Here is a 20,993-nt window from a genome sequence, read left to right on the forward strand (position 1 = left end):
TTGGCTAAAAGTCTATTTTTGTTTTGGCATAATTCCATAATATAGTAGAAATATCGAATGTAATGTCAATAATAATTCATTTCACAGATACTTTTTGTGTATAGAACAAATTTTACTTATGACATTGAACTTTATAACAATCCGAATTCGAGAACTCAAACCCTGAGTAAACAACACCCTTAACTGACAACAGGGTTTGACAGAAAACATGGCTGTTTTACTTGAAACGTGCATTATTAATGACATCAAACAGAACACAAGAGCAAATTAAAAAAAAAAGTCGGCATCAAAACATCCAGACATGTCTTAAACTCATTGGAACCCGACACTCTTAATGAAGCATTTGGTCAATTGCTTATATATCATAACTAATTAAGAGCGTTTCGGCGGTATTAATAGCACAGGTGACATTTCAAATTTGTAATAAGGCCCACTTCGTCAGGAGCTCACCTTATACATAAATCAATTAATCTCTTTGAACTTCATTTGGTTTTAATTTGGATCTTATGATAAGATCACCTATATTTTTGTGTTTACTGTATGCAATACGAAAGCCGAATAGGGCCACATTAAAAAATATTTTTATCTCGTTATAACGAGTAAATTATCTCGTTATTACGAGAAAAGATCTCGTAATTACGAGAAAAGATCTCGTTATTACGAGTTATTTATCTCGTTATTAGGAGAAAAGATCTCGTTATTACGAGTTAATTTTCTCGTTATTACGAGAAAAGATCTCGTAATTACGAGAAAAGATCTCGTAATTACGAGAAAAGATCTCGTTATTACGAGACAATTTTCTCGTTATTACGAGAAAAGATCTCGTTATTGCGAGTTAATTTTCTCGTTATTACGAGAAAAGATCTCGTTATTACGAGTTAATTTTCTAGTTATTACGAGTTAATTTTCTCGTTATTACGAGTTAATTTTCTCGTTATTACGAGTTAATTTCCTCGTTATTACGAGAAAAGATCTATATAAAGTTGTGCGTTTCTGAAAAGAATTTGACTGGCTCATCCTTTTAGTCTATCTTTTTCATTACAGGAACGTTGATTCAATTTTGATTGATATTTAAAAATAACAACGATCATTATTTATTAATTTCTACATATCAAAATGATTGGATTTGACATTTTATCTTATATGAATAAAAGGAAAAAACTTCATGTAATTTTACTATTCAACTTATATATATATATATATATTATAATCCCACTCCGAAGTAAATACCAGGTAGTCCTATTGTCGTAAAAACACAATTCTATTAGATACAGATAACTTTAATGACTATATAGTTTTAGTCATGGATATGGATATACAGGATTTACCCGATTTTGTGTTTTATATGTTCTTTCACAACCTTCATGTACATTGAAAATAATTGATTAAATATATATACATTTTGGAGTCTGAAAACAAATTACACGTATCCTTTTAATTATTGAAATATAGTTCAATGAATTTATTAATCAATCTGCTTTGCTACTTCTTCTGAAATTTCTTTAAAACTGCTTAGTCCGATTTAATATCTATTTATGCGTACGCTTTTAAACGATAATTATGCTAAGTATGTGTATATTAATAGACATTGCAGTAGTTCATACACTTTACATAAAAAGAATAGAATAATGAAACGCGCCATTTAAAAAAGATCTTTTCTCGTAATAACGAGATATTAAACTCGTAATAACGAGATCTTTTCTCGTAATTACGAGATAATTATTTCGTAATAACGAGATAATTAACTCATAATAACGAAATCTTTTCTCGTAATAACGAGATAATTAACTCGTTATAACGATATAATTAACTCGTAATAACGAGATTTTTTCTCGTAATTACGAGAAAAAAATATTTTTTTAAGTGGCCCTATTCGTCTTTCGTAATGCAACCATAGGAGGTGTTGTGAATAATTTTTGCATACTTCGTCATGTTGTATGTTATCCCAGTATTTCATAAGTCGTTTCCTTAATTCTTTTATACAAATTTGGTCACCAGAACATTAGATACAGCCTTTTTATTGTGTTCTTCTTTTATTTATTTAGAAGATTAATTCTATTTGCTGAAAAAGTTTCTTGCACAATAGGTTCAATATCTGATTGTTTTAAATCTCTTTTTTTAGATGAGTTTTAAAGTCTTTAAAAATACTTTGTAATACAGCTTGATCACTAGTATTTCTCAGATGTCTGGTACATTCTCCTTTAATTAGGCCCTTGAAAACTGATGAGCTATGAGCACTTTGTCTGTGCAGGTATTGGAAGCTGTTAGTAGGTTTGATATATGAGCGAATGTCTAATCGCTGGCTATCTGAGAATCTTGTTTTCTTGTATATGGTCGTGTCTAAGAAATTGACTGGTGTGAGATAATTCATAAGTAAATCTCAGATATTTATGACAAGAGTTCCCTATGTCAAAAAATTCTTTAAATTCATCCGGGCTTCCATTAAATAGAATAAAGCCGTCATCTCTATATTTGCCGTGATAAATAAGTTTCGAAAGGCCCTCAACATTGTCGGCGCGCAATTCCCCCCTTACTTCTCCTCATACTTTGCTTCTTTTCAACCCTTTCGACCAATTAAGATAACTTGACTTTTGTGACCTCAATCTTCTGGTATTTTAATTAAACATTAAATATAATATTTGCCCACATTTAAGATTTGCCGGCATCTAAGAATTGCCGGCAAATCAAACACAACTCGTGGTTACTTTTTGCCGGCATTTCAGGAATTGCCGGCAAATCAAACACATCTCATGGTTACTTTTTGTCCGGCCCATATCGGCCATCGTAGTAAACATTTCATCGTGACTTTCTGCAAATGATGAAAATATTACGAATTTATACAGATTTTACTTGTGGTGTAAACAAAATTTTAGAAATATAAATTCAGAATTTCGGAAAAATATTTAACACGCAATTGCGAGCTTTTTTTTGCTGTAAAAAGATTCAATCTTTCAGTATATGCACAACTTCTATTCTTTTATCTAACTATGTTTAATATATTATAAATAATAGAATTCGCTGTAATACCTCTTTAAAGCTAGATTTAAAATAATATACCGCAGCAGATATTGTAATACCCCATACTTCACTTTTAAAAGAAAATATGTACATTCTGTCAAATGTTTTTACATTTATTTATTTCACGCGAAATTCTCTTATCAGCTTGCAAAAACACACTGACTTCCCTACTTACTTTGAAATTGACAGCGCTGGCCAGACAATGCAGGATTAATCAAGCTTCACAGGACGTGGCCTGGGTACTTTACCTATGCACACACTGAATGTGTGTGTGTGGGGGGGGGGGGGGGGGGTGCGTTAAAGGGTGTAATCTCGATGTTTAATTTATTTGTTCACTATCCGTATAGTAGGTTTAGTATGCATGCCAAGTAAAATTAAACTAAAATGTGCCATGCTCTGATCACGGTTGTCTGTACTTAATTTGGGGAATACTCAAGTTCACATAGCAGTAGTTCAACTTGTTGAATAATCATTTTATTGGATCGATGCCGGGGGCGGGAGTGTAGCTATACATTTTTTCTCCGCAGGAGATTAATTGATAATGCACAAGTAATATACGATACAGACTAACAACAACGCCGTGTTTATCCGTTGAATCTCATAATTATTCAATATTTCGGTCAACACAAGATGGTTCTTGAGGAATCCTCATTATTTGACGTCACGGACAGGAAGCTGCATAAAAAGTAAATAAATAGCCACTAAACGATTACACACCATTGCTATTCTTAAACTGATGCATATTCATTTGACATATGGACTAACATTTTCGAGAGAAATTATGTTTGTTGATCGCAATATGTATAGTTCTATTTATTGTAATTGCAAATAAGATATTTATTTCAACAATAATATTGAAATATGAACCCCAAACGAATATTGCAATTATTGCCGCTTAATTGGTGTCTGTCAAATCCACTATCGACGTCATATGTGAGCGGACCGCTAGCAATAGAGGAGGCCCATAGAGCCTCCGTCTAAAAACGATTATACCATTACCTACGAAGTAATGCTGTTTTAGTATCGTAATTGAAAAATAAATAAATAGTATGACTGTCATTGAAATAAGGCGTTCTTTGTGATCTTGTCTGTGTCATGAACAGTATTATTGGTGGAAAATAAAATTCAGTTATCAGACTGCAAACATGTCAAACTCACCACGTTGGGTGTACATTTACATAGCACAGGCCGATTCGTTGTGGTCTAGGACACATGCTTCTCGTGTATATATGTTATCACACATTTGAATGTTCATTCATTCTTTGTTAAATTATTTTTATTTTCAATTATATTGGTTAACGATGCATCTAATCATTGATTAAATCAAAGTGCGTAAAATAAAGAAAAAAAACCTGCTATCAATGAATATAATACAATGTTTTACAGTCGTACTAGTTGAAATACAAATACATTCACCTGTGTCTATTTCTGACATTTTGCTGCTGAGAATTTAATGCATTACATTACCTACTTCAACAAAATATAGGCGATATTCACAACATGATTATTCCAACACACACATCATAAGTATCTGTATTCTGTGATAATTCATTTAGCTAACAAAATATTAGAATCTTTTTATGAGAGAGACAGAGAGAGAGAGAGAGAGAGAGAGAGAGAGAGAGAGTGGTTGAAAGTAAAAATTGAAATATATTTAAAGTTGAAATATATATAATTAAAAAGCATTCGAGATAAGGCAGCTTAAGTAGTACAATGTTACATGCTTGCGGTAGGTGCGGGCACGATAAAACTAATCATTTTAAACAAGTTTTTTATATATTCAGGCCGTAAAAGACTAAGGGTCACACTATTGGTTTAACCTTTTTACAAAGGTAGTCTGATTCATAAAAAAGAATATTCAGTGCTGATTTTATTCTTTTATTAATTGGATTTTATTTTTTGTTATTGAAATTATATTCTGAAAGAATATGTGAGTTTTAAAAAAGTTCATGTACATTCGGTGAGTAAAAGTTTTGCTTGGATTCGGACAGTTTAAGATCGAGTAGAGGACAGTCAAATGATTAAAAATACTTCTAAGTAGATAAGGGAAATTTTCAAATCGAATGGGCTTTGCATATTCAGGCACACTCGAATATTTAATACATAAATTATATATACTTTAATAAAACGTCTGTATGCTTTATTATGTATTTGCTGTCTGATTAGGACTGTTCTTTCCCAAAAGAAGCGATTGGCGATCGCGTAAAGAACGTTCTGTAAAGTACAGCACCTGTTTGGAGTACATAATCATAAATTATGTATTTTATAAAAGCGGAATCGAGAGGTTATGGAGTCAATAAGCAAATCAAGTTTGCCAATTAAGCAATAGCAGTTATCTAATGCCTATGATTGATAATTATACAAGGTAAGTTAAATACATGTTAATAGGAATTTTATAGCACTACCCCTTGTTAAGAGCTTCCGTTTACTGCATTCATTTCTTTTATTAACGATTTTTGTGCGCGCATTATCTCGGAAATGGCTAAAATTTTGTTACACGGCCCCGATAAGAAGACCCCAAAATATATCTATCAAGAGCGGTCTAAATTTCAAACACTGGTTGCATGAATAACATTTAAGTTATTTTGTGCAAATTGTATGTGCATGAATTGACAATTTTCCTGTAAAGTAACAAAAATTACATATTGTGAAATCTAAAAGTTTCTAAATTTATCATTAAAAGTAATAATTTTAGACGGCCCATGCAATAAGTTTCTCTAGCCGAGTATTTCGTTCAACAGCGCATAGATTGAACATATCAGCTTGGTTTGCAACAAGAGGGTGAAACGACTATGATATTTGACAGATTTGGCTAAAGGGAGTTTAAAAGTAAGGCTACAAAACACAAGTGCGATTATATCTTACAGGAGAAAAAATTAATTAATCTACATTTGCCATAAATACAAAATTTTATCATAAGAATATTTAAATATTTAGCTCCGCCGAATATTTCCATTTCTCTTCATTGTTTGGTGCCTGATATGAAATTATAACGTTTCGAGGTATAATGAGTGGATGACAAACGATTTTGACAGTCTTACTCCCGCAGTTTTCTGAATCACGGCCTGAAAAAAATGGGGTGAACTATAATCTAATTATTGCAAAAAATGCGAATTTATTTATAACAAGACTTAACAGAATAAACTGAAATAAGTTGTTACTTTGCATCTATATTCATAGATGTTTAATTCAATAGCAACGACAGAATAATTGGTCGATAATTGAGCATTGATTATCTCGCAGAAGGCTGATCGATCGATAAATGGCCGGACTACGGGAGATAACTCTCACTAATTATAAGCATTCGGGTTTTTTTTTCTCATCGCAGCGGTTCACAGAATAGACAGGATCCGGATTGCACAACATTTTTTAAACAAAAATGTTAGGAAAATGTCAAGGGGCTGAATAATGTCGCCGGATTGGACAGCATGCCGGAATACACAACATTCGGATTCAACTAGTTTCAACATGTACATTATTTTTCATTGAAATATGGCTTAATTGACCGGAAAACTACTGCAACGTATATTAAATTGCACACATACTTAGCATAACAATTGTTTCAATGAAAATCGGACCAAGCAGCCTTATCATTAAGATTAACATGTGTAAGACACTTTATTTGTCATATGCATGATCCTGTGCATGAATTATTTTCAATACCTGTTTAATCTCCAAAATGATCTCCAATTCCATTCACAACTGTTGTCATTCAAAATCACGTTAAACAAAATTTCAAATTTTAAGTCGATTTCTACTGCTATACATCTAAGGAATCTATTGATTTTATCATGTAATACGTTATTAGGTTTTTAGGGGTCTATCGTCCAAAATGTGATCACCCATATATCATTTGAAATTTTAATCGATATCAAGAAAAAAAGGGCTTGCCTCTCAATTTAGGGGACCGGAGGGCTCTAAAGTCTTTACTGAGAGATATTTTGTATCCAAGCAATGAAATGATTTTACCATGCAATACATAATTAGAGGTTTTCAGAGGTCAACTGTCCGAAAAAATTAATTACCCATATATCAGAAAAGAAAAATCTTTGGAAATGCAGTATAGAAGCAAAGATGCTCAAAATGAGCCACAAAACAATATCCAACATTTAAAATGTCCTTAAACAGCTCTTATAAGGAGATAAGGGATCGGCCCCAAAAACTTTCCTTCACATATATCTCGGGAACGGTAATGAATTTCTATACACTTGTTGAACAAAATGTGTTTAAAACTAAACGACCTGTCATTTAATATGAAGAAAAAGGGACTGTCTCCCCAAATTAGGGACCATAACGGGCCTAAAGTCTCTTATCTATATAGTCATTTACTGAGTGATGTTTTGTAATAGGTTATAAAAGCAAAAGTAGGTATAATACGTTTATATATCATAACAATATCATAATTTTCTCATGCGCTACATGTACCTAACTAGGGATTTAAGGGGCCAGAGGTAAAAAAGTATAATCTTTTCTATCTCAATTGGAAGTAATGCAAGTATTTGAAAAAGCAACTTAAGAGAACTCATAAAAAGCATTACAGGAAAGCATTAGTACTCAACTCCTATTTCCAGATCCTGTTTTGTTTTCAAATATTAAAGTCGATGACGTCATATCACCTTCTAAAAATCGGACGGAAGATCTCCTCGTTGCTCGCAACGAGATCGTGTCTTGTTTATATTTATTTTTTGTGATTTCAAGTAAATTTTCCCTAGCTTATAGGAAAGAAATACATACTAATTAAGTATCTACAAATGATTTTTCTTATTCAGCTTTGCAGCATTTCTCTTCGAAACTTTTAATTACATGTACTTTACATTCCAGTAACCCTTTATGCAATAAAGTTTGGGTTGTTATAATTATTGTACACGATTTTCTTATCTACGTGACATATTTCGTAAAATTAACACATTCACTTGAGTTCTTACATGTACATTTGTAAGTGTATATAAAAAATATAAAGTAAATATTTAAAAATGTTTAACATCCTATTAACTTTTTTGCAAACTTTCCCAAAAAGGAGTCGTTATTAAAACTATAAAGTTATTCATATGTTAAAATAGAGGTTGTATTAGATGTAAGTGCAAACAATACCGTTATAATTGTAAATGAGGTTTATATGGTTTTTAAAAGGGAAATTATTAAAGGAATATGTTTTTAAAAGTATATACTGGGTATGTTTTTTCGTGAGAATAAGTTAATTTACTAATAGGCAAAAATAACTATGTTGCAAAGCACACTTGGAATACTTTTAATTACCTGTTGAAGGGTCCGTATGAGGAGCTGCTGTTGATACGACAGTTGATGATTCTGCTGATGAAGCAGTGATTGTCGATGAGACAGTTTGCACTGTTGCTGGTACGGATGTTGGCGTTGATTTTACGATTGTTTCTGTTGTTGTTCCTACATGTGCTGATGCTGCAGTTGTTTCGGTTGTTTGAAAAGCAGTTGTTGATGCAGCAGTTGTTTGTGCAGCAGTTGTTGATGCAGCAGTTGTTTCGGTTGATTGAGCAGCAGCTGTTGATGTTGTAGTTGTTTCTGATGAAGTGGTTTCGACTGTCTGGACAGCAGTTGTCGATTGGGTTGTTGGTGACTGCGTAGCTCCGAGGTCCACTGTTAACATTTATAACGTTATTAAAGACTTTCATTAAATTAAGCAAAGAGCAACATAAATGTAGTGCAAATAACCCTGACCTCTATAGCCCAGTAATCGCATCATCAAAATAATCTATACTACTATATTGAAAAAATAGACTCGAATTTTTTGGCTTTAATACCGAGAAATCTGGAACGTACTGTCTTATGTTTTATACATTTTAAACATCATCGGTACTTGAAGATTACCAATTTGTTTTTATTTTTTCTCAATCAAGCTTCGCTAATTAATAATCAACGAAAATTTCTTTAAAAATCCCGGAAATCATCTGGATTTTTTTTTAGATTTTACAATCTTGCGCATGCGCATTATATTCAAGCTAAGTCACGGAAGGCACTTTAGTTTATGTTTCCACAATATCACATTTGCATGGATAAACTCAGAAATGAAATTACAAATACATGTAAATTTTCATTGAAAATTTGTCATTTATTTTGTTCATCAAAGGAAGTGCGGGAGATAACTCTTACTCAGTGCATTTAAAATAAAAAATCCCGAGAGTTTCGAATGGCAATATGGTGTGTAAATTCGAAGCGAGTAAAAAACGTTTGTAAAAATGTAGTTCAAAAATGTTGAATTCTTAATTAATATGAATTAAATTTTAGCTGAAAGATATTTACAGCTTCTAAATGGTTTGTCATGAATACAGTAAAACACGCTTAAAACGAAGTCCCAGGGATGGGAAATTTTACTTCGTTATAAGCGTAATTCGTTATATCTGTCAAGTTTACAACAAGAAATAAAGTCACGGGGAATGATAATCACTTCGCTGTAAGCGTCAATTCATTATAAGCGTGTTCGCTATAACCGTGTTTTACTGTAATTTAACTGTTATTTTCAATGCAACTTCATTAATTTTCTCCAAAATCATTTCGGAGCGATTCTGCAATTTTTTGCTACATTACGGGTATATGGGAGACATTTTAACTGTGGCGATCGATGGCCTGTCCCGAGACATTCTAACTAATCAGAGTGTAGTGAAATTAATAGCATTATTGTACTACAGGCTTAAAGCTTGGTTATGTAAATGTCAACAATACGGTGTATTGATGAATCTAATTCGTAAATGTCCAATATCACATGCAAGGTAAACCCGTGCACGCACGGGTCAAAGTCTGGTAATTTTTTTTAACTACAAATCTTATGTGCTGTTTTGGTTTATCAAGAAGCAACCATGTTGAAGGACTAAATATTTTTCAGCGAAATGCAAGGTCGAAGTAACAAAAGAAGATACATGTAGATATGTATCTTGTATATGTCATCGGACCTATTCGAATACTTTTTGTCGCTTCCATATCATGGTTTAAACTTCTTATAGTTCTGTGCGTCGATAGTTTTAGTGAAAAAAACATTTAAATCCGATTCTGGTTTTTCAAATGATAAAAATCGGATTAGTTTGATTTTAAATTTGAGTTAAATTGTATACCGTATTAACCCTTTAACCCCCAGAACTTTTCACAATATACCAAAATCAAGTTATATAATAACAAATTGAATTTAACTTAATACTGGTTATTTTTTTACTCAAACAACCTTATATGGAATGAAACACATTTTTTTGCAGATTTTAAATTTGATTAAAAAAAGTCAAATATGCGGTTGCCATGGCAACGTTTTGGGCTTAAATCATAAAATAATATTTTTTCATAAATTTTTCATTGAATAGTGGAATATTTTGATACCATATTGAACGATAAAGTAATATACAGAATATTCTACATAAAAATACATTGTAAAGTATAATTGAACAGCTGGAGTTCTTATCAAAACAATTTGAAACAACTTTTTTGATGTTGCTTTGCGCAACATTTGGCATTTTCTGATCAAAAAAAAGTAACAACAAACAATTGTAATAAAGTTTCAAAGTGTGTCTTTAGTGACCCAAAAAAGGCAATAACAGTCTACAATGTGGTTTATAATGTTACCGACGATATATTTTTTTTTCTAATAATACATCCTTGAAAACGCAGAAACAATAGTTACCATAGCAACAAGACCACAAGCTTTTCAATAAAATTATTTCATTATGAATACAACAAAATTCATATGGAAAGAAACCAAGAAGCTTTATCAATTTTTCAAGAAAATCAATGAATAAAGAATTCAGCTTTAGTATACAATAGAAATATTAAATACATGTACATAAATTAAAAATGGTTGTCATGGCAACAGTTACCAACACACAGTGATGAATAGTTTATTTCTTTTCAATAACATATTTAGATTATTTTTTAGATTTAGGTTTTAAAAATACATGGTACACGACAAAATCACCTTCGAAAATATGCAAACTTTTGAGTGGATTAGATAAGTGCTTGGAGCCACCAAATAAAGTAGACACATATTATTTGAACAAAACATGCAATTATAAACAGACATTACATGATATATAAACCTATTCCATAAGCAAGTGATGATAAGTGTGATAGGCCTGAAAACAAGCTCCTCTACACAGATGTACATTACAAATGCTACAACCAAAAAATGTGTCACTTCTTCTGCCATTCTTCTTGCACTGATTGCATCTTCCTCGCGGTCTTGTCAACTTTGTGCTGATGTGCCGGTTGATGTTAGCAACACTTATACCTGCAACTCCCCTTCCACATGAAGGTGCCCGCTTTCTGCTAGAGAAATCACCAATAAGTTTCTCTGCGATAGACAAGTTGCAGTCAACCATAGAGAAATGTTTTGTTGGTTTTCTTGTTCCTGGGGTTTCAAACCAAAGAAGGAATGTGTTGATCAGAGAAATTTCAAAAATATAGTTGACCAGATACTTCCAAAACTTTTTGGATGGACGGCCAACTGAACACTTGGATCTGTATTGCTGTGTTCTGTCTACACCATAGTAGTGCTGTTGGTAGTGCTCAACTGCAGGCGGGCGCTGAATGATGATAACACCACCACCCCGAACCCTTCTTTGAGCTAGGCCATCTCCGAGAGGGTCAGATGTTGTAGATGCAATGTGAACCTGAGATTAAATTTATATGAAAAATTAAATAACCCTGTCTTTTGAATCATTTGAAAACATGTTTACTCTCACAAATATCCATTGTTTTTTTCACGTAAAAGAGATAGGCACTGAACCTAGACTTTTACAAATACAACACCTATTTTACCACATAAAAACTACGTACAGGTTTAGCATCATTCCATACGGTGGCAACAAGGTTATTATGTTGCATCTGTTCAGCATCTCCTCTCTCAGGAAGGTGTGGGTTCTTCAGTTGTGAGGGAAACCCTTTCCTGTTTGCCATTATAGTCCCGCAACCATATACACCGTAGGATTCAAGAGTTTGGAGAAGAGGAATAGAAGTGAAATATCTGAAGGAAAAGAAAACCAACAATAAAATGAACTAAAGGTGGTATGGGACATCTGTCAATATTAATGTGGATTAAAATAAATTATAATTGACATACTTTCAACGGTTTAAAATTTTCAAATTTCACAATATTCAACCAAAAAATAGCTTTTAAAAATATTCTATCTGAGAGGTAAAAATTGTAAAATCCCCAGCCGGATTCGATCTCATGACTTTCATATTCGTAGCAATCCCTCTAACTCACTACACTAAGCTGTTAGGTGACAATATTGGGAAAGAAACTAGCTACTTATATAATTACACTTGGTTTCATTGTTTATTTCGATAAACAATACGTCACAACATGGAAGTGTCCCATACCACCTTAATTTCAAAATTTTAATAAAATAAGATTAAGAAAAAGTCATATGACTGATGGACTGATTCTGATTTTTTATAAAGTCGTTAAAAATATGACTGCATGCACGAGACACGTAATTGTATGTTCCTTTTATAAATTTAGTCATTTCAAAATGAGACATCAAACTTAATTTAATAATCAGAGACAATATTTTACCCATTCCCATTTCAGTCTCGAGCAACTATGACAGGATAGAATGTAAACATATGTAAATAATCCCTTAAAAATTGAGTAGTATGAATAGGGTCATGATTGTAATTCAAAACTTTTGCCATTGGTTTACATATTTGTCAATATAGCAGAGACATACTCGTAGAGATATAGTAGAAGTATACAAAAGTTTTCTATTTCACAAGAACATAAATGTGTCACATTTCCTGCAAATAAATGAAGTAGCATTCAAGCGTTTCATGCATCTCTAGAAAAAGAAGCCCCCCCCCCCTCCCCCAAAAATAAAAATTAGATAAAACACACAACTGATAAAACCTATTCTGTGTCACAGCAAATTTATGGTGCATAAACTCTGAAATTCTTATAACCTTTGTTCATAAAAAGTCATTTTAACTTGCATGTAAACAGACTGACATTCTGACAATAATTTACTTATCGAAGAACACATGATGACCTTTCCACTTCAGTGGCTTGCATAAATGTTTGACGACTCGTTCCCCTAGTGATGGGCCACACATTGAATCATGTTTACCAAGATACACTCTGTAATCATTGGTGTAGCCACTTTGTTCACATCTCATCCATATCTACATGAAAATAAAGTTTCCATGTCATAACATTTATGATATTTAACGTTTCAATATTTTTTCAATTTCACATAAAAAGTGTCAGTAAACTTACTGGGGTTTTTTAAAAATAAAACTTTTAAAATATTTTTTAAAAAATAATGATCACTTAGGGAATCCAAGGTTTTGAAAAAAAGATATGAAGATTAAAAAAGTTATAAATATTGAAATACCTTTAGACCGCGCTTTATTGGTTTTCCTGGCGTGTACTGCTGTGCATAATGGTGTCCCTTGTACCTGTAAGAATATGAGAATTGAATCATAATATAGGCAAATCTATGCATACTGGATAAAGTAATGTAGTAGGAAAGGAAGAATGAACATATGAATATAATGAAAATATATGGCTTGACTGGAAATCAAGGCCAGGACCCAAGCAGCTCTCACTAGCATTATGCTAACAAGTTGCGTTTAGAAAGCGGATAGAACAAGAGCAAGGATGAAATGCCATGACATGTACCTTATCATTCCTTCATCTATACTCTGACACTTCCCTGGTTTGTAAAACTTCTGGAAATTTCCTCTTGTCATGTCGATAAGTGGTCTGATTTAATGAAGTCTGAAATGTAATAAAACATGTATTCTAAAATGTATTTGGGGAGGGGGGTGGTGGAGGATTTCAACTGCAAGCCCACACCCCCTTTGAAAAATTCAAAGTTATATAGTTCACATAGTAAAGTACCGTAACTAAAAATAGATCTTGGAACCCACCCACCCCTTCCCTGGCAAACAGAACTTCTGCATCCGTGTATACATGTAAAATACTTGTTCACTGAGTTAGTAGTTTTGTATTCTAGTTTTGATATTTCGGTTTCAGTCAAAACTCTAAACCATGATTCAAAACTTGACATGCCAAGACTCTACTAATACTGAACCACTGATTGTGACTTAGGACATGTCATTTACATCTGGGTGTTCATGTTATTTTCTAAGTAAAATGGTATGTGAATAGAAGTAAGCTATGAAAATCAAAATCAAATACAATTTATATTACTTTCAAACAACTTGAAGATAAAATGATCCAGTTTACATTTCATCTGGGTTTTTTTTTTTACTTTTCTCCCTGTGCAATCCACGTTTCGGTTAGAATCACTCACATGAGGGACCAAGTTTTATTACCAAAGGAAATGAATCATATAAAAATTGTTTCCAGTATTTGTTCAATGTGAATATTTTAGCACATGCTTTTCTGTTTGCTAATTTTTTTTTTTTACAAATGCGTCTTTACAATCTTTACAAAAAAATAATAATAGCAAACAAAAATATATCAAGTTCCCTCACAAAAAGAAATTAGTTTTGTATAAACCAAAGCAAAACCATGTATGATACCTGTCATAATTCGGTGATCCAGCAGGTGCTTGAGCCTGGTTGTCATTTATGTGCAGATACTGCAGCAATTTTTCAAACCTTGTCCTTGTCATGCATTTCTTGAAACCTTCATTTCCTGGGAGAATGAAAACCAAAAATATTAATTCTTAGGGGGTATATTATTTAAATTACTCTTTCTGTGTGGCAGGTTGTTTTTGTGGTTTTTGTTATTCTATTTTTTTTTTCAATATAATTTGGTGTATTTTATATCGTACAAGCGGCTTAGCTTTAGTGAATTTCTTGCAATATATGCAATACAAATCATATATTTTACTTACCAACAAATGGGTTTTCCGACCAGTACATATCGATGCGAGGTAACTGATTTATTCCCATGATGATATTCAGTCCAAAGAAAGCTTTCATTTCTGGGCTAGTTGTGGGGTACCAAATCGAATCGCGGGAACCTTTGCGAGTCATTTCCTGTTCTGCATATCTGTTCGTCTCCTGAGCCGCGGTTTCAAAGAAATCTTCGTTTATCAGAAGGTAAAAATACTTCAACAAGTCATCGTCAGGCTGTAAAGTATGATCTGGGCCTACTTGTTCAGTAAATGGTGCTATGTCCACTGGGTGGAGATCGTAAGACCAGAAGTCATCATCAGTTGCTTCTGTTTGTTGGCTGTCAGGCTCCATTGATGACTCTGTCTGCTGTGTATCATCGTCACTGTCTGTGTCCGATGAAAATTCATGTTCACTAAATAGCTGGAGATCTGAACCCTCAGACAAGGTATCGCTATCGTCATCCGATGAACTGTTCTCCATGTCAAACTCAGAAATCCCGCGCTTGTTCAATGTTTACATTGTAGCGTAGTAACGGAAAAGGGAGATAAATTCAGCTTGTTGTGATCTCGGCAAAAGACTTCGTATTTTATAAAATGTTGACAAAATATATATGATTATAAGAAGCAGTTACTAGCTTGGTCCATTTCAGTTTTATATACAAATATAAATACGTAATGCAATCGATACTAGCCTTCATGGCGTGGATGAAAACTAAAAAATATATGTACAACAACGTAATTTACTATTGAACCCTGTTTATAATTTTGTTCTTCTAAAAAATCACATGAAACGTGTATAAACAATATCAAGGATATTATAAAAAGTGGTGTATTACTTGTTTACTTAATAATTACGGGGATTTTTTTTATTTAAATCGGTGCTTTCGAGCTGTAAAAGCCGCCCTTGTCCGACAATGCGCATTCAAAATGAAGAGCTAAAAATGATTTTAAATTTTAACTATGATTTATTTTTTAAGTTATTAATCATTTTTCTTTAATTACTCCTGTTTTCCCGAGGATTTTTATTTTCTTTTGATATCTAGTTCTTTAGCATACGATATAAAATAAGCGAGTAATTAAACTTTTAATACATGTATTACCAAAGTGCGTCCAAATGCGTCAATGGGGGTCAAAGGGTTAAATGGGAAGGAAACTAAAACATGTTATAAAATAAATCAATTAATTGTAAATTGTATTTATTTTCAATTAAAACCACGGAACAATGAATAAATCAAGAAAGGCGATCGCTTGATTTAAATTTTAAATCTATCATAATGACGTCACACCATCTTTTTCCGGTTGGTTTCGTGATATTTGCTCTAAACATGCTAAAAATATCAAGTTTTTAAAATTTTAAAACAAAAGCGATTTGAGACTGTTCTTTCACCTTCGACCTTTTTCTATTTGAAACCATCGTCAAACGGAGCATGTTTGTTGAAATCTCAAAGCGGAGAATAGTGTCGGTCTGTAGGAGAAATCTCTGCCTAGTTGTGGAAATTGTCAACAGATGCCAAGTATCGTAGAAAATATGTGCCGTCGTTATTTCAACATCATGGTAATTCTGACTTTAGAGAACGTATTTTAAACATCCCGATTACATTTTATTACATGTATAACATACTTATTTAGTTATTAAGCGAAGAACTTGACTTGGAATTAAATTTTACTCGGTCATTTTCAACTTCAAATGATAGCAGATTAATTAAGAACTGACATTTATTTAATAAAAATGCACATATTTAGGCATACGTGTATATATATACACTTTAGATTGACGTGTGGACCTAAACATTATCAATTTGTTCAGTCGATTACTTTAGTAACAAAAAAGGCATAAAACATAATATTCAAAGCACTGTGTACCGGAATAATTGGTGTGACGTCAAAATAATTATGTGTTTTGGTTTTTAATACAACAGAGTTTTACATCTTATCAGCCTCCAATAATATATTTACAAAAATGTACCTAACATCAAACGTCCATTAAATTAATTATGTAGATTATTTTCAATAGAGCATGGCCACATGCGATAATTTAAACCATTTTATCAATATCATAAAGCGTCATCTGAGTCATATCGTTCTAAGGTTTATGACAAGAAAGCCCATCATAATGACTTGTACAGACGTTTTCTAGATCTATTACTTTAATATTTTCAGCACCCATTGTCAATACATTGTTATTTTACAGAGAAATTTATGTATCTTATTCATAAAGAATTTAATTTTAACAGTCAGCCCCTACTCCAAATAAAAAGCAAAAAGATTTCAAGCTGGTTTTTAGTGGTAGAATCAAGAAATAAACAGTAAGTTAAAGTGAACTTGGTTCGTCACGTGATCAAATCCCATGCTGCTCGTGGGACTCATCTTAGATTTGATCACGTACCAAGTTCATATCCCGATGAACTTTTAACATTGCTCTTTATTTCTTATATTCACGTTTGAGAAAGGCAACTCGTTCCCAATTATTGACATAACCGGTTTTTTTTAACTGTAATGCAACCGTCAAACGACAAGCACGTGCGGTAATCATTGTGACGTCACTAAAAAGTTCACACAGCATTGAACATTTTAGCTATTCTATAAGTTCATATAAAGAAGACGATTTGAAAATGTAAATATGGTATTGTGTGAAAAGAACATGAAGTTTAATGACAAAAATTAAAAATTGTATTGTACTTATCAAACTGGATTACGCAAGCCCATTGAGCTCATTTTCGTACGTAAAAAAAAATATTTTTTTCGTAACTTTTGCGAATAAACGTGTTACTTTCGCGAATAAACGCATTACTTTCGCGATATAACGCGTTACTTTCGTGATATGTCTATCGCGAATCTTTCGCGATGTAATGCGAACCTTTCGCGAAAAAACGCAAAACTTAAATATAAATATTGTCATTTCATACAAGAACCATAATGAAGAACAATGACTGAAATCAAACATATTAATTTGAAAAAAAAACACCAAAATAATCTTATTATATAAAGATGTTAATGAAATAGATGAAACCTTATACAAATTGATTTAGATTTAAACGCAGAAAATCTTTTAAATCTTAGTACTGATTTTCAAAAGACATAATGCATCGCGCTTCTCACATTCTAACTGGCGTTGTATTATAGAAAATGAGGCATCATCATATTTTAATTATAACAATTTTAATTCGAATTAAAAGTTTTATTAAGTATCATATGCATTGTAGAATTGAAAGGATATCATTGTTCAAATTGTTATAATATATGTTATATCGCCACAATATAAATTAATGTCTAGTTTAACATCAGAAAGATTAGTCAAGCTGTGAATTGAAATTTTTAAGCTATTGTACAAATCTAGATGACGTCAATTCGTCCTCAAAATATATCACATGTCATTTGAAAATCAGTACTAAGATTTTAAAGGTTTCCGACGGTTGAATTTATATTGATTTTATAAGAAAAAGATAATCAATGAATGCCTGTTCGAACACAGAGTCGGCGAACAAATGAAAAATGATAAAATGATGCTGTAATTATTTACTTTGAACATATAACATCTAAAATGATTAAAATTTTTATCAGATTTATTGATATCTCTATGTGAAAAATATAATTTTGTCTTCATAAATCAACGTTACAAAGATACTATAATAATAATGAATAATAAAAACTTAAAATGTGTTTGTTTTCAATCGTTCTTCTTCATAAGGGTTCTTGAATGAAATGACAATACATGTATTTATATAATCGTATCGCGTTAATTCGCGAATATTACGCGTTATATTGCGAAATTTACACAAAAGTAACGCGTTATCTTGCGAAAGTTTTGCGTTCATTCGCGAAAGTTACGCGTTAATTCGCGAAAGTTACGCGTTTATTCGCAAATGTTTCGCGTTAATTCGCCTAAGTTTCGCGTTTACTCGCGAAAGTTACGCGTTTTTTCCCGAATTTTTATTTTGTTACCAACGAAAATGAGCTCAATTGGCTTTCTTACTAGATGCTACATTTACAGTATCAAAAAAAGTTTTTAGATTTCTCTTTCATTTGTTTAACATATACCTAAGGATTCTAAGGTTTCAACTGAAATAGAATTGTTACCCTGACATCACGAGTCATATTTAAATCAAACTCATTGTTATAAGAATTATTCATTACTACCACAGGCACGTAGCATCGGGGGGGGGGGGGGGCACTTTTTGGCGCAGCAAAGAATTTTCATAAATTTACATACAAAAAAAATGAATTAACAGAGTTGCCCCCCTCCTCTTCCCCCCCCCCCCCTTTTATGGGACCATGTGAAAAAATGATTTAAAAAGAATGAAATAAACAGTGGAATATTTTTTTGTTTGCTTGTCAAGATTTTTTGTATGAGTCTGGCCCCCCACTTTCAAAAACGATGCTACGTGCCTGTACCATCAATATTCGCTGCGCATTGTGACGGAGTGAGATATCGTGCAATATGATGATAAATTGTATAATCGATGATTTATTTTACGAACAAAATCTGTTGCATGAACGCGTCGACGAGCTGAAAACAATTAGCCCTTGAAAAGTTTGATTGTAGAGCTGCGATACTCTCTCTGTACCTTGAACGATTGTAACCCTGAAGCCATATCCCTCATCACGATTATCACTGGTAAAGTTGAGATGTGTTTCACCCCCGCTGGTATAACGTTCATTCGGTAGAAAAAGGCTCATTTTGTAGTTGGTACAGATATCGACAGGATCCGTATTATCTGCAAATCAACCAAACAAATTATATTAGATTGAAGTATTCATTTATAATATCAAAATTCTTTACATAAATCTATAAACTTAAAAAAAAAGGTTGAGAATGTTAAGGATATTACGTGAGAGTAAAAGACATGTTTTATCAGTCAATATAGCATTAGCGCGTTATGAAAATTCATTACAATATTAAATTTACGATAAAATTTACAATATTTCGTATGGGTTTATTTTATTATGTTTTTCGGAAACTTGATGCGGAAACTTCTGCAATCACTAAAACTTTGTCTCCAAAATAATTTTAAACGGCCATTTTTAAATATAAATTTTCGATTTTGTACCATAACAACTGGTCCATATAACAACGTTTTAAGATTGTCTTGCATCTTAATTCACCACAGGGTATCAAAATACGAAATCTATATACGAAAAAAACGATGACTAATATAATCGATGCCAACAAATATTTATATTGACATAGAATTGATATTTAGGTTTTTTGGAAAGATTAATCCACTAAAAAGCTTTGATGATCCTTTATCAAAGATGTAAGAATTGAATTAATCCCCTGAATATTTTAAGTAGGGTGGATGGTCTACAAATTAACCATCAAATTTATCTGAAATATTAAGATATGATTTGATAACTTTAAACTATTATTGAATAAAGAAAAAAATCCATGTTTTCTACATTTTGCTATATTCCTTATTTTTTCTATCTTCCTCTAAAAGAATATATACAGTCTAAAAATGACAACGACCATCAAGCAATTTTAAAAAAGCAATATAAGGGCCATGATGACACACTTTAATTGTCTTTAGCTCTACGGGAAAATTTTGCTTGATACGTCGAAGATCATTAGTTTTTTTTTACCAACCCCCCACCTCCCGCTGATTATTATGTTCTTAGGTATTGTAATAGATACAGATAATATGATTATTAGAATTCCTAATGACAAAATACTGACTTTAGAAACAGCAATCTTAAAAATGTTACAAAAAGAAAAAGTTACTCTTGGAAAGTTACAATCACTTGTAGGTTCTCTTAACTTTTGCGCAAAAGCAGTTCCATCAGCTAGAGCATTCAATAGAAGATTTTGTGATGCTATATGCGGAATTAAGCACTCCAGTCATTTCATTAAAGTTACGTCTGGGATGAGATCAGGTCTTTGTGTGTGGCTAAATTTTATACACAAGTACAACGGTAGCTTAAATTTCATGTATGCCAATTGGTTATCAAACGACCAACTACATCTTTACTGATAGCGCAGACAATCATAACTTTGGCTGTGGTGTCTACGTCAATGGACAGTGGGCTTATTTTGAATGGCCCGCCTGCTGGAAAGACCTTGACATTATGTCAGATATAACTTTTTTGGAATTAGTGTCAATTGTTCTTGCAGTTGATTTTTTAAAGACTAAATTTTGTGACAAAAAGATTTTATTTCAC

The 20,993-nt window shown here is 32.3% G+C and overlaps 3 protein-coding genes across 8 annotated transcripts in view; all 3 read right to left on the reverse strand.

Moving 5' to 3' along the window:
* The window catches only part of LOC105336574 (uncharacterized), a 231,635-nt gene that overhangs the window by 32,536 nt on the left and 178,106 nt on the right, over positions 1-20,993 (reverse strand). For all 5 annotated transcript variants that reach the window (XM_066075970.1, XM_066075967.1, XM_066075969.1 and 2 more), the window contains exons 16-17: positions 19,403-19,552; positions 8,275-8,628 (exon numbers count right to left, since the gene is read on the reverse strand). In XM_066075970.1, coding sequence (XP_065932042.1) covers positions 8,275-8,628; positions 19,403-19,552 — 504 coding nt within the window. The remainder of the gene's footprint in view (positions 1-8,274; positions 8,629-19,402; positions 19,553-20,993) is intronic.
* LOC109619656 (piggyBac transposable element-derived protein 4) lies at positions 10,185-13,733 on the reverse strand. The gene is made up of 5 exons (XM_034474632.2): positions 13,649-13,733; positions 13,362-13,425; positions 12,995-13,149; positions 11,806-11,992; positions 10,185-11,639 (listed from the first exon to the last, which is right to left on the reverse strand). The coding sequence occupies exons 1-5, from the start codon at positions 13,717-13,719 to the stop codon at positions 11,067-11,069; spliced, it is 1,050 nt and encodes a 349-aa protein (XP_034330523.2). The 5' UTR covers positions 13,720-13,733; the 3' UTR covers positions 10,185-11,066.
* Positions 14,365-15,953, reverse strand: LOC117684518 (piggyBac transposable element-derived protein 5). Of its 2 annotated transcripts, XM_066075963.1 has the most exons (3): positions 15,097-15,953; positions 14,835-15,003; positions 14,365-14,632 (listed from the first exon to the last, which is right to left on the reverse strand). In XM_066075963.1, exons 1-3 carry the CDS (start codon positions 15,316-15,318, stop codon positions 14,466-14,468), a joined length of 558 nt encoding a protein of 185 aa, XP_065932035.1. In that variant the 5' UTR covers positions 15,319-15,953; the 3' UTR covers positions 14,365-14,465. The 2 variants fall into 2 exon arrangements, with proteins under 2 accessions (XP_065932035.1, XP_065932034.1); XM_066075962.1 differs by having other exon boundaries at positions 14,374-14,632; positions 14,835-15,951.

This window comes from Magallana gigas, chromosome 2, assembly GCF_963853765.1.
Source record: "Magallana gigas chromosome 2, xbMagGiga1.1, whole genome shotgun sequence".
In the NCBI taxonomy this organism is placed as follows: Eukaryota; Metazoa; Mollusca; class Bivalvia; order Ostreida; family Ostreidae; genus Magallana; species Magallana gigas.

Excerpts from the sequence above, each read along its gene's own strand:
- LOC109619656 (XM_034474632.2), bottom strand. The coding sequence starts at position 13,719 with ATGACAAGAGGAAATTTCCAGAAGTTTTACAAACCAGGGAAGTGTCAG. Across the intron at positions 13,426-13,648 it reads ATAGATGAAGGAATGATAAG|GTACAAGGGACACCATTATG; the intron begins GTACATGTCATG and ends ATATTCTTACAG. Across the intron at positions 13,150-13,361 it reads CAATAAAGCGCGGTCTAAAG|ATATGGATGAGATGTGAACA; the intron begins GTATTTCAATAT and ends ATTTTCATGTAG.
- LOC117684518 (XM_066075962.1), bottom strand. The coding sequence starts at position 15,318 with ATGGAGAACAGTTCATCGGATGACGATAGCGATACCTTGTCTGAGGGT. Across the intron at positions 14,633-14,834 it reads GTCGGAAAACCCATTTGTTG|GAAATGAAGGTTTCAAGAAA; the intron begins GTAAGTAAAATA and ends TCATTCTCCCAG.